The 12,896-nt window shown below is 39.7% G+C and overlaps 1 protein-coding gene across 3 annotated transcripts in view; it reads right to left on the bottom strand.

Annotated features, from left to right (window-relative positions):
• The window catches only part of klhdc8b (kelch domain containing 8B), an 82,190-nt gene that overhangs the window by 24,709 nt on the left and 44,585 nt on the right, over positions 1 to 12,896 (bottom strand). For 2 of the 3 annotated variants that reach the window (XM_088291706.1, XM_088291705.1), the window contains one exon: positions 2,322 to 2,486. The exons of the other annotated variant lie outside the window; for it this stretch is intronic. In XM_088291706.1, coding sequence (XP_088147832.1) covers positions 2,322 to 2,486 — 165 coding nt within the window. The remainder of the gene's footprint in view (positions 1 to 2,321; positions 2,487 to 12,896) is intronic. 3 annotated transcript variants of the gene reach the window in all.

The raw sequence follows: 12,896 nt of genomic DNA, 5'->3' as shown, positions 1-12,896 counted from the left end.
CGATCCTATGACGATTAATGGACGAAACATTTGTTTCAACCTTGTAACATTTAATATAGGGCCAATTAGTTTGCTGACTAGATTGACTGACATATTGAGAGTAAGGTAAGATTTGTGTGGGGCCATTTTCAATGAAAAACTCCCGTAACTTTCAATTAGTTTTCTACACTGCCAGTCCTAATCAGGTTCAGAGGTGCACTGGAGCCAATCGCAGCTAACTTTGAGCAAGAGGTGAAACAGACAGATGGCCAGTCAATCAAGGACAACATAACCAAATCAACAACACGTGACAACCCCCAGGCTTGGTGACTTCTGAATTGCTGCAAAAAGGAAGACAGGTGCAAAAGGCAAGATTGTCTGTGGAATTTTGTATTATTGCCTTTTTTACAATACCAGCAGACTGCAAATGCTTAACAAACACTGTTCACTTCATTTAGTAGCAGCTTATCTCACATTATTGCCCAGAAATATATTTGAAAAGAGATCCTACTATGAATCTGTCTTTTTCTGGAAATGTATTTGAATTCTTATCTCTAATCCTCACCACCAAATATGATGTAGCTGACAACCAGCATGTTATGTTCCACACCCACACCAATCTTTCACTTCTTTTATTTATCCAATGTTGTGCTTTTATTAATCCCCTAAATAACCAAGGCTATTTGTCACTTACAGTAGAGTTGACAATGTCACTAGGGACGTAATTCATTTGGTCAGAACACAAGAACAGACAGTTTCCTCCCCTCAGGTTCTCTTGTGAAAAGTACAACTCATTTGAGTAGTGACAGACAACAAATGAAGTTCGCAGCGGCTATAAAATAAAAAGGAGAAGAGCTAAGAGGAGTGCAAGGACATGGGAACATGCAAAGTGATGATACGCAGAACAGAGAAGCGAGAGCCTGCAAATGCAAGAGAATGATGTGACAAGCGATCGACTGCAAAAAGTGAGACAAAATTGAAGTGAGTGGGAAGGATTACAGTCATAGATGTGAGAGAATAATTCCTCAAGATTACAATAGGAGGGCTCCTTATATAGTGGCATTGGAAATAGAACGGGTTTGATGCAGGGTAATTACAATTTTTTTTTTTTATATATTGCACATTAATAAGACTAACCTTGTGTCATCCTTCTAGCACTCAACTGATTTGTTTTGGTTGAAGTCAATCCTGACAAAGCTGTTTAACTAGTGTGGGCATATTGCTGCTCTCTGTCAGCCGCAGCTCAACTCTTCAGAGGCCTGTCATGGCAGCAGACAATTTGAAGCACAATTGCTGACATAAGCGCAGCTCCATCAATCTGCTGCACTCACTTACACCACTGGGTGACATTCAATTGTCCCAATGTGTCCTGTGATTTAAAACTAGGGATTAGTGGGAGAAATCGTGAGCACCTCAGTACTTGACAGTAAAACTCATGAATCAAAGAATGAAGAATATATCGCTGTATGAGTCGAAATGAGAACCTGTCCATTTACAATCCCGCTCTCACCTATATGGCAACGAGGTGTTTGTCGTGACCGAAAGAACAAGATTGCGGTTACAAGTGAGCGAAATGAGTATCTTCTGCAGGGTTTCCAGCCTCTCCCTTAGCGTTAGGGTGAGAAGCTCCCATCTAGTAGGGGTTGAGAGAAGACCTGCTGCTCCTCCACACTCCTGGTCGTCTCCTTGCTGAGGTTTCCAGGCACAGCCTGCATGGAGGAGGCCAAAGGATAAACCAGGACACGCTGGAAAGATGATGTCTCTGAGCTAGACTTATAACACCTCGGGACCTCCCAGACGATCTTGATGAAGTGGCTAAGCGGAGGAACGTCTGGGCTTCCATGTTAAAGCCGCTGCCTCTATGACCTCTCTCCGGATGAATGGAGGAAAATGGATGATGGATGGATGGATAGATATCAAAATGACTTTTTCTCTACAAAATGCATGATGTAAAGGAAGATTGTAATGCCTGAATGAGCAGCATTTTGATAGAATGGAATAATTTTTAAAAATTAATGATCTAGCAAGTAAGACAGTTGTATAAACAGTCACTGTCCAAATGTTTGTTGACTGTGTATATGACAATAAAAGAACAGGCCACATCTATGTGAAATTTTCCTTCCCAAATCGTTTAAATGACTAAATCCGTATGCTTCTTGCTTTGCGGCCAACATGACCTCGAGAAAAGTTATTCCTGTATGTTTCTTGCAAGCTGGCAGGCAGCATGGGTTCCACGAAATGAAAAATAACACTGGTCAGTTGAAAGGAAAGTTTCAGGGAATCGGCCGAACCCAAAAAATAACTAAAAGCAATTCGAGCGAAATGTAGAGGAAATTTCCTACCCATGATGTAGATTTTGTTTCCTTTTACGAAGGGCGTGGCTCCATATCGCGGTGTCGGCATTGAGGTCAACGGCTGCCATTGGTCTTTTTCTGCCTCGTAAACTCTCACCAAGGCCTGAGGTGTGATGTCTGGTCCCATGCCCCCCAATGCGTACACCTTGCCATCTGCAGCAAAACAGACATAATGAGGGTGATTTGAAACAAAAATAAGAGTTGAAATAGTAATGCACCATGGATAAATAAAAGCATTGTAGCATGTGTACCATATTTCCATAAAAGAAAATAGAGGCAATGTTGCTATTATTTGTTTGTTTTATGTGAAGAAAAAAAAAGTCAAATCATTGGAACTTTAAGGAAACTCCATCCAAGATTTTAAAATAAAACGTCAAATTAGATTAACGCCTACCTTGTACCAGTTTTGTCACATATAATATGAAACACAGTTAATAAGCCACGGATAATAGGAGAACAAGTTTTTCCCGAAAAATCTAGTGTTCAAATGCAAGTATGTTTATTTATTATGAAAATCAATTCCACCAGCAATTCCAGAAGAGAAACATTACCAATGGAGGGTCAAGCCACTCATCACTGTCCTCCGTGCCATTTCTGATATTGCACTTATGACTCATTAAATTTATAGCGTATACTAATCATTCTATTAGGCATACTAGGGAATCATCAAGATGTGCCAGTACTGCAGTGTCAGTGTTTATTATGACTTTAAAAATAGGGTGGACCAAATGCCGAGAAAGCAAATCTGGTAAGCCCGTTGAAAAAAATGCAAGGGCAGAAAATCGAAGGGGTGGATGGGAAGGAGAGAAAGAAGGAAGGGAAGATCGTGCATGAGTTGAAAAAAAAAGGAGATTTCCGTGTTCCAGATTAGTGGTCTATTAGAGCTCAGAGAGTTGTGACTTTCCAAATGTGAGAAAGTGAGTCACTGAGGGACGGTGAGGAAGGCTGCTCAGTCACGCAGACGGATGTCACAGCTACCAAGCTGTGGTCACAACTGTGAAGAATTCAGTACTAATAAATCTGTCACTCAACATCAGTGTGATCGCCGCAAACATTTGCAGTTACTATTGCGAAGTTCCGAATTCACTGTTACACAATAAATGAACAGCTCCTTCTGTTTTGTAACACTATGTAGAGAAAGCGCTTGTATGTAACTCAAGCAGGGAATTGGAAAAAAAAAATGGCTTTCTCACTCCAGAAAACCTTTTAGAGACTTTTAGTTGTTCACCACTCACCAGGGATACAAAGCATTCTATAAAAAGCATCAGCTGCATCATACTGAACATTTTGCATGATTTGTGTTTGCATTAGTTGACTATGATGAATTTGTCTTATAGGAAAATATGCTGCAGCGTAAAAGAATAGATTTCCCCCCAGTATTGTGAGAAAACGAGCATGTAACGCAGCGCATGAAAAAAAATTATTATAGGTCTCTTGGTTATGGCAGTTAGACCCTGAAGTGGACTAAATAATACAATGCAATGGCAAAATAATTTCAAGATCCCAACAAATTGGAGGTTAAGCAGCACCTCAAAAACAAATTGCGTTTCATCAACAGGTTCCAGTCTACTGTAGAATACTGTATGATATCAGAGTATTAGAATTAGCTTACCAGTATAATCTAAAGACACTGACATTATGTTTCGACTGATCAACAAGTGAACATGCTTGACATTCAAGCCTCCAAACTGTTACCTACGCATGTGAAACTCTATGTAACCTGTCGCGTCTATCTGTTTGTTTGTGTGTGCGTGCACAGGCATGTGCTCCTGTTTTGGCCCAGCCTTGGTTTAATCATGTGCAATCTCCTCTAATTAGGGAAAGAGGGCTCTATTCTTTGCCTATCACCCAGGGAGTCACCATGGCAACCGCAGCATAACCTACAGACTTTTTATGGTGTGGCTGTTTGACGGCACAGTGCCTGTCAACCAAATCCGTTATCACCAAGAGGCAGGCCAGTGAGTCACAGCAAAGTGTAAATGTGCAGCTTTCTATTTTGTGATGTTGCTTCCCCTCCGAAGCTGTGGTTGTGAAGATTCAATTGAATGCTTTGATCCCTCAGAATCTTTCATCAATGGCATCCCACTATTGTCTTGTCGCTCCCTCCATCATCCCCTTTTGGCTATTTATAACTCCACTTTGATGCCCATTTTCCCACTATTTGCTTAATTGACTGCTCCATTTGTCCTTTTCTCAACCTTATTTCTCATTCCTTTTGTTTTCTTATTTCATCTTCCCACTCTTATCTGAAGCGGGAAAAATAAGAAAAACACACCTCTTACATGGTACGACCTCTCATTATTGCAGCTGTGGTGGAGACAGCACAATAAACAAGAAAAGACAGAAAATGACAAATTGCTATTGAATAGTTGTTGCGGCTTTTAAGCGTTACAGTTGCCCAGCAAGAAAATTAAGTGTCACTCATTTTATGTGGCAACAAAGCACATTAGAATGGAGTTGTTCACTCTTTTAAGCAAATTTACCAAGAATTAAGTAGTTTTGTGGGCGTCTTTCAAAAAGTTTGTATTTTGTTAAAAACAGGGGGCAGATGTTGGCATTTAGTCACCAAGCAAATGCTAATTACTAGGGAATAAACCCTTAATTAACAAAATGTACTGAATGTGTTTTGTCTTTATATTCAAGAAGGAAAATGTTCAAATAAAGACTCAACAACTGATCCAAACTGGTTCCAATAGTCTCTTCAATTCCCTGGGAATAGTACCAGTCAGATATCTGGGCTACTTCCCTTATCCTCGTGAGGATCCGCACCCAAGATGATGCAGTCAAGAAAAGAAGCACCACTAAAACGTAGCCCTCACAATATACACTTTTTTTTCTATCATAGTTCATGTCGGTTGAAATTGTTCTTCCTCACGTCCTCCGTCTCATGGGACCAAGGACCGGGTGTGTATGGGTGTCCAGAACTCAAATTGTTGTCTTTATGTATGGGTGTCGTCATTGGGCCCTAATGACCCCCGTTGTGCAAGTGGTCTGTCAAATTTGTTGGGTCTTTGGCGTTACTGCGTATGTGGTAGATTTTGCAAAATGTGAAGTGTTGTCACTTGGTTATGCAGGCTGTGAGTGAGTGTGTGTGTTTGTGGTGCAAAGGTCCTCCACCAAATCATGAACAGTCTATGGAATTCACATCTAAACTAAGCAATATATGAATATAACGTGAGAATAATATAAAACCAGTTTCTAGTTTCATTTGCTAAATGCTTTTTGTTTAATAAATGCTTAACACCTGCAGCTAATATGAACCTGCTAAAATTAATGATTGACATTCTGCCACATAAATACTTCGGATAATGCCAATAACATAAAACAATTCTTCGCAGGTACAACGATATCTTTGCTTTTAATTGTAAACTGCAGGTGAACTCCCAAAGTCAGATATAACTGCACTCATCCGTATGACAATTTGTCAATAGATGATCAATGAAGACCCCCTGTAGTGCCCTTGAAGGACGGGTAGAGGGAGGCGTGGGGGAAAGCATAACGGCTTTCATCTTTTGGAGGATCAATTGTCCTCTTAAGGACATGAACACAAAGACGTTCGACTATTTTCTCTCATCATTTATCACTTTGTGCATCTTTCTATTTTGTGCCCTGTCGGCAATTGCAGGAGGGACTAGTTCTGGGTTAGTGCGATGCAATGGCGTTAAATGTAGTCAAATGTTGTTCAGCCACTTTACCGACATTCGATAATAGTCTTTGCCAATCCTTCGCTGTGACAATAACAAAGGACCTAAGTGAATTTAGTGACTTAACAAAAGGTGTCTGGCTGAGGAGTGGAGCGAATTGAAGTAGGAGCAGGATAAAAGAAGTAAATTCATCACTGAAAGCAACTTCCTTTCACCTGATTAGTGAGAGAACAAAAGACTATTTGTCTAAAGATCATATGGGGACCATTGTGGTTACGTGACTTGGACAAACTTTGTGTTGTTTACTGGCACATTCAATTGATAAAAGGTAATCCAGCGCATTTATTGATTGTATCCAGATCAAGAACAACGGGAATGGGCAGCCAAGGTTTGAACATTTGTCACGTTAATTCAATAAGGGGACAGCTATGAGTTTCACGAAGGAACTAAATGTAATAAGGTTCTACATGAACATGGTGAATTACAACCTAATCTAAAGATTTTTGACAGCTATGTAAGTGCCTGAGCTTGTTAAATGCTTGCAAATTCAGCCCCTGACTCCGCCTGTAAACACATAATGCAAATTTCCTTCGCCGAGGATTCAATTTACTTTGTTTATCTCACCCAGTGTGAATTACATTACAATTTGAATTCCTTCATGTCAAGGACAGACAAAAGGCGCAAGGCTGAATTCCTTTGGGCACATCCCATTTGACTTGGTCTGGTCTTAACTAGGGCTAGTAGATTATGAAAAAAAATATATCAATAATGATGATTTTAGTAAAAATTTAAATCTGATTATTCACTAATTATTTTTAGGTACAAAACAAAAACATATTTGGAAACAATATTAGGACAAATCAAATATATTTTATCTTTTTTAAATAAAGGTGAAAATGCATACATTTGAGTCTGGTTTCCTTGGAGTTTACTTGGTATACACTTAAATTGCCATAGATCTGTTGTAGCATCAAAGTAAACAATTTCAATAGAACACCCAAATTTTGAAGTCAAGTATACTCACTATAGTCATCGACATTGTAAAATGAGTACTATTCTAACAATGTTTTATATAGACTATGTATAATAACCAATTTTTACAATGATGCCAATTTTGTAATCGTTGAGTGTCATAAACAAAATTTGAATCGTATTTTGATTAATTGCACAGCTCTAACTCATGCCTTGTGTTTATTTGAGCAATTTTCATCGCCCTTACATTTCCATAGCAGCCAATGGAGGAGAAAGGGCACACAGACTTCAAGCTGCCATCTTCCCAAAGAAATAAGTGAGAAAGGTCTTTGTGCTTAAGATGTCAGAAGGGGAAGTGGAATTCAAGCTGACAGAAATAGTGAAGGTCAGAGATAAATTTAAAAAGTTATTTTTTGTAAGTGGAGATGAAACTAACTCACATCATTTTATAAGTAAGGCTTGTATGTATTATGTATGTATGTGTGCATGTGCATTTTAACCACACGTGGCATTATTGGAAATCTCTGTGGATCAAAGAATTTCCAATTAGTTCAAATTGTTGTCACGCTAGCAAGATTTCTCTGTGTAATTTAATTTACTATAACATACACAATTGAATTTAAAATCTTATTTCTCACCTAAAAGCTCGAAATGGCCAAGCAGCATTATGAGTAGTTCCCATGTCAACAATTAGATTGCGAGGCAACACTTAAGACAACGACTGAGGAACCATCTTCCACGTTCACTCAAGAAGCAGCCACTTCTCCCTACATAAGAGTAGACTTCACAGCTACCTTTCTGATACTCAGGTACAGTGCAGTACAATAGAATGGGCTTGAAGAAAACTCAAAAGAAATTTGTCCATATTCACCTGGAATTGGTACAAAAGTTTAATTCTACAACCCATATTGGCATGGCTGCTTCGATGTGCTGTTTCACTGGCATGGGGGAATGTGTTCAAATACATTTTCATGTCAATGCCAATTTGACACCTGACTAATTTCAAACTGAAGAGGCTAAATCGAGGTTGGCAGGTTGTTGAAGTGATTGGACGCATACGCGACAGGTGTGTTAACTGCTGTATAATCAAAGCATAATAGAATCTGCCCGTGCTTTGAGAAACACAATAACGACATGCTTCATGACAACACAAAATGTCAGTGGGATGATGACGATGACATACAGAGACAATACCTTTGATGTTGTGCAGACCATTCCAAATTTGTCAAATGAAGTTCCAACATGACATCAGCCCCACAGTAGTAGACTACTCTGCTTTGCTTGCATGCCTCATGAAATAGAAATCCCAACAGAGAAACCCCAGCATCCCAACGCTACAACACAGCATGCTCAGAAATGAGGGACACACAATCTTATAGTGTTTGCATAAAAAAAACAAATGGAGGATTACGCTTGGAAATGGTTTGTCACGTTGGTCGCCCTCAAGACATTGTCTGCGTAAAAATATTGTAAAACTGCTTGAGATGTTACATACTACAGGTCACCCATGTGGCCAATAAGTGTGATTATATAGATCTTGCAGTCGATATTTTATGTTCTTCTTGGGTACCGTGCAGAGTGTAATGCCCAGGAACCTAATTATCTAAGATATGATCATTCGTCAATATTCTACTGAGAAAGGCAAAACCATGCAGTTTGGATATGAATGGGGCTCATACTGTTTACTTACAAAATTGCAAGCCCCAAAACAGCATTTGATGTCGGTATAATAGTGAGGGGGATATTTGGGCCACTTAGTAACAATTCAGCATTGTTTAAATAACAGCCTTGCTGAGTATTGCTTCTGAGCACTGTGTTATTCTTTGGTCTTTTCATCAAGTTGTCAAAAAAGCTTAAATCCTCATTAAGCCTTTTTTTTTTTTAGAACAGTTTGGAACTGCATCATAACTACATATGCACTCCAGACCGACTTCATCTCAGTACAAGAGGGCACCTTAGGAATGTGTTGGAACGAGAGATTGCAACATGTACAGTATGTGCCAACATTAACAAATCGAAATAAAACGGAATGTGTTCAACCTTAGAGGTGCAACTGTGCTCATAAGGTGTACCTAATTGAATGTCCAGAGAATTACTGTTCAACCACTATTGGAGAATTTCGAATCGCGAGTCCTTTCTGTGCTGCTAATTTGCCGACGTTAGACAGGTTTTATGAGAATGAAGAGCAATTAATATGACATATCTCTTCCTCCGAATCTTACAGCACAATTCAGAGCTTCAACCATGCATACATTGTTTGGAGAAAAGTATTGGAAAATTACTGGCATTACATCCTTGGGCAAAAGCTACCGCTTGGACTGGTTGCGAAAGAAAAAAGAAAAAAAAAAGGTCTCGGTTGAAAAAAAAAAAACTCAAGAGACCTCTGGCTAACATGATGCTTCAGAGATTCAAGCTGTTAGATTTAAGTATTTGACGATGCAAAAATGTTCACATCAGGGGAGTGCTATATATATAATTTCTCTTCAAGTAGAATGCAGAAAAGGCTGTAGCATGGTTGTAGTTTTGTGTCATGCTGACAATTACGTGCTTGAGTGATGTGGATGTGACAGTAGGCCTTTCTTTGAGCGACATCAAATTATCAATACACTGCCAGACAAAAACACAATAAAACACATCTTACTAATGCGGCTTTATCCTAACAGGGACACTGCTAGTTGAACAGTAAATAAGAAATGACTCCCCATTATGGTGATGGGCCTCTCGCCAATTGCCATTACCATAAGATGACATTATGTTAAGAATTATTTTGTTCTTGGCTTTATTTATTCAGGGGAAAGTGGGAGTCATTTAGAAGAAACACAAGTTGTTGGAAGTCTTACTTGTAAAAGACGCATGGGGACAATGTGTCCCGTATTCAAAACACAATATTTAAATGAGGCTAGTAATACAATCACGTGATGTCACCTTGGTTTACGTTAAAGTAATTAATAGCTACATGACAAGGACAATGATGTGTTGTAGCCTAGAATAACACCACAAAATTGTGATAAAATTGGCTAACTTAATTTTTATGTTAACACACGCATGCACGCACGCACATCAATTTACAAATTATACTCAATTAGATAAATAGCCTGCAATTGTCATTTTAGACTCATCCTGTTTGCTTTAGCCCAAATATCCTTCGGAAACTGATTTTTTTTAACATCCAAAAACAATCTAGTCAATACCTTTGCTTGGACAAACTTCAACAGGACTTGAGGGCAAGCTGGGAAACAAAAAGCACTGATGTTCTTTGTTTTTTTTTATTACATGGAGCCCCTTTCCTGCCGGGATCCGCAAACCTATGCTTAGGGTCCTTCCTACTAGAGATGCTTCTGATCACCTGACAGCGAATCATCAACTCTGACACCACAAAGATATATAGGACATTCAATCTGTTGTGCTATAAACCTATAATACATTTTGGCCTGACACTCGAAATAACGTGAATGCCCCAAAGCATGTGTTAAACTTAAGTAAAGAATTGCTTTACAGCGCTCAGATTTGTAACAAGTTTTAGCCTGACTTTGATAAGAAGAAAGGTGGTTAGAGGAGATGGTTAGATTACTGTGGTTGGAGAATGGGAGGCTCCTGTCACTCATTCTTCATTCACTCTGGTACACCACCAATTAAGGCGCTAGGAGCCAAATGATTCACTCTATAGCAACAAGACAACAATTCCCTCTAAATCTGGAAGGAAACTGAATCGCAAGTCAAAAACTTGCAGGTCTAATAGTGGCACAAATATGTAGAACAGGAATGCAGCACATATGACGTTCATGCTTTCATCCATTATATACTATGTATGCCGCTTGTAGTCAGGACCAAACAAACAGAGCAGAGGATTTTTTTATGGTGTGAATACAGCCTAAACTAAAACCCACCACCCCGCCAAATGCGGGTTCAAAATCATTTTGGAGGGCGTTGGTAAAAACATACAAGCCAGATTGGCCGGTGATGCGTTCTGCAATTGAGCCCGTCAGGTATACTTCAGCCCGTATCCCACTGAGGGGCAATTGTTTGCGAAGGTAGTGAATGTTGATTAGTATTTTCTAAAGCAAGCGAGCGTGTGCCCGCAAAAGGCACAACAACAACAACACATAACAAATTGTACCTGCTATGTGAACTGGTTTACCAAAATCCTCTGCTTTTGTCTACACAGCAGTTTAGCCCATCAGTGGGATCTCACGGTAGTGTATACTCATTTACGCTCTGATGTTCATAAAGATCTCTCGTGAAAGTAAAAAAAAAAAAAAAAAATTACAATTCCAGGAATTTTATATTAGTACTGGTTAAAAATAATGAGATGAATTCAAAGTAAAGCTAATCAAAAAGAGAAACCAAAATAAATTTGCAGACATGAAATTCATCAGTGGAGGTAAAGATACGTGAAGCAATAATATATTTATTTTTTATACACGGTGTGTAGTTGAAAAAACTGCTTAGTAATAGCATTACTTATTAGAAATGACACCTCTTGCTTTCAGCTTCGTCACCTGTAGGTTGCCTATTTAGACGCATGCGAGGCCGATGTTGCAGCACAAGTCTAAGAATAGGAAGCAATCAATAATAAATCAAGCTGTCACAGAGCTCAGCTGCCATCAAGCGCTCGACTATCCGTGTAAATCCTTTTTAAAGAGAATGTCATCAGTGGCCAGGGCTGCAAAATGTGGCTGTCAAGATGTTACCATTTTTCCGCAGCACACCTGAGCTACATCACACATTGTGAAAAGACGTTTTTTTTTTCTTCCCTTCTTTCTTTTTACAGGTTGGCAGCATGTTGCAACATGTACGGGTGCACCAGCCTATGAATAAACATGCTATACTCACGGCTTGATTTTTTTCTTTTTGGTGTCACTTCTCATCTCAAAAAGAATTGTATCATTACCTTTTTGTGCCCTTAAACATTTACCCTTCCCACTCTTGCCCGCAGCAAAATCTGATATCTAGCAAACAAGAGATGGTAAAGATAGTGCTGAGGAAATGAGATGCAGAAATTCCATGTCAGCCTACATCTCGTGCCATTTATAATAAATACAAACGTGTGAAGTTGCGCATGCAATGTCATATTGAGGTCTCGAGTCAGTGCTTTATGCCGCTGTTGAACAGGTGATAGCGTAATTATTAAAGCAAAATGGGTGCCTCCAGCCCATATTCAGTAATTATGTTGTAACTGTGCCTCAATAAATGGTGGTTTTGTGTGCAATGCTGACTTCTACGCTGCAGAAGTGATTACCATATGCAGGTATATATGAGTAGAGGAGTCTTCCGGGAGCTTTCATTATTTCTGTATGCCACATGTGCCTTTCTATCTGTATTCCTGCATAGAGGGTGTCTCATTAATGCACAAGACATGAGGAACGGAACTTTGTTATGAAGCTCAAGTGTCTCTGGTCTGGGTAGAAGGCACAATGACGAGGAGGAGGGAACGAAAGGGGCAGCAAGAGATTTAGACAGACATAGGGGGGTGTTACAGTCATACGTCAACACACGCATGGAAAATACAGTAATTGCTACCCAGACCAAACAGCGCATCTTTCTTTGAGTCCACTTTGTCATCTCAGTATTTTTTCCACGTCAATTAAAAAGGGAGTTTTAATATAGCATTGAGCGGCTTTACAGGGGCGGCACGGTGGACGACTGGTTAGGACGGTGGTCTCACAGTTCAGAGGTGCATGGTTAAATTCCAGCGCCGACCTTCCTGTGTGGAGTTTGTATGTTCTCCACGTGCCCGCGTTGAGTGAACACTCTGAATTGTGTGTTTGCAAGCACAGATGTTTTCCCGTCTTTGAGTGCCCTGCGATTGGCTGGCAACCACTCCCAAAGACAGCTGGTTTAGGCTCCAGCACCCCAGTGACCCGCATGAGGAGAAGCGGCTCAGATAATGGATGGATGGATTTGCAGGCCTTCTAAAGTAAGAGATTAAAACCAAATGGGCAGACCT

The sequence above is a fragment of the Idiotropiscis lumnitzeri genome, chromosome 3 (assembly GCF_059441095.1).
Source record: "Idiotropiscis lumnitzeri isolate Australia: NSW breed Sydney's pygmy pipehorse chromosome 3, RoL_Ilum_1.0, whole genome shotgun sequence".
Lineage (NCBI taxonomy): Eukaryota > Metazoa > Chordata > Actinopteri > Syngnathiformes > Syngnathidae > Idiotropiscis > Idiotropiscis lumnitzeri.
Note: the sequence above shows the minus strand (reverse complement) of the source record. Positions and strands in the feature narration are given on the sequence as shown.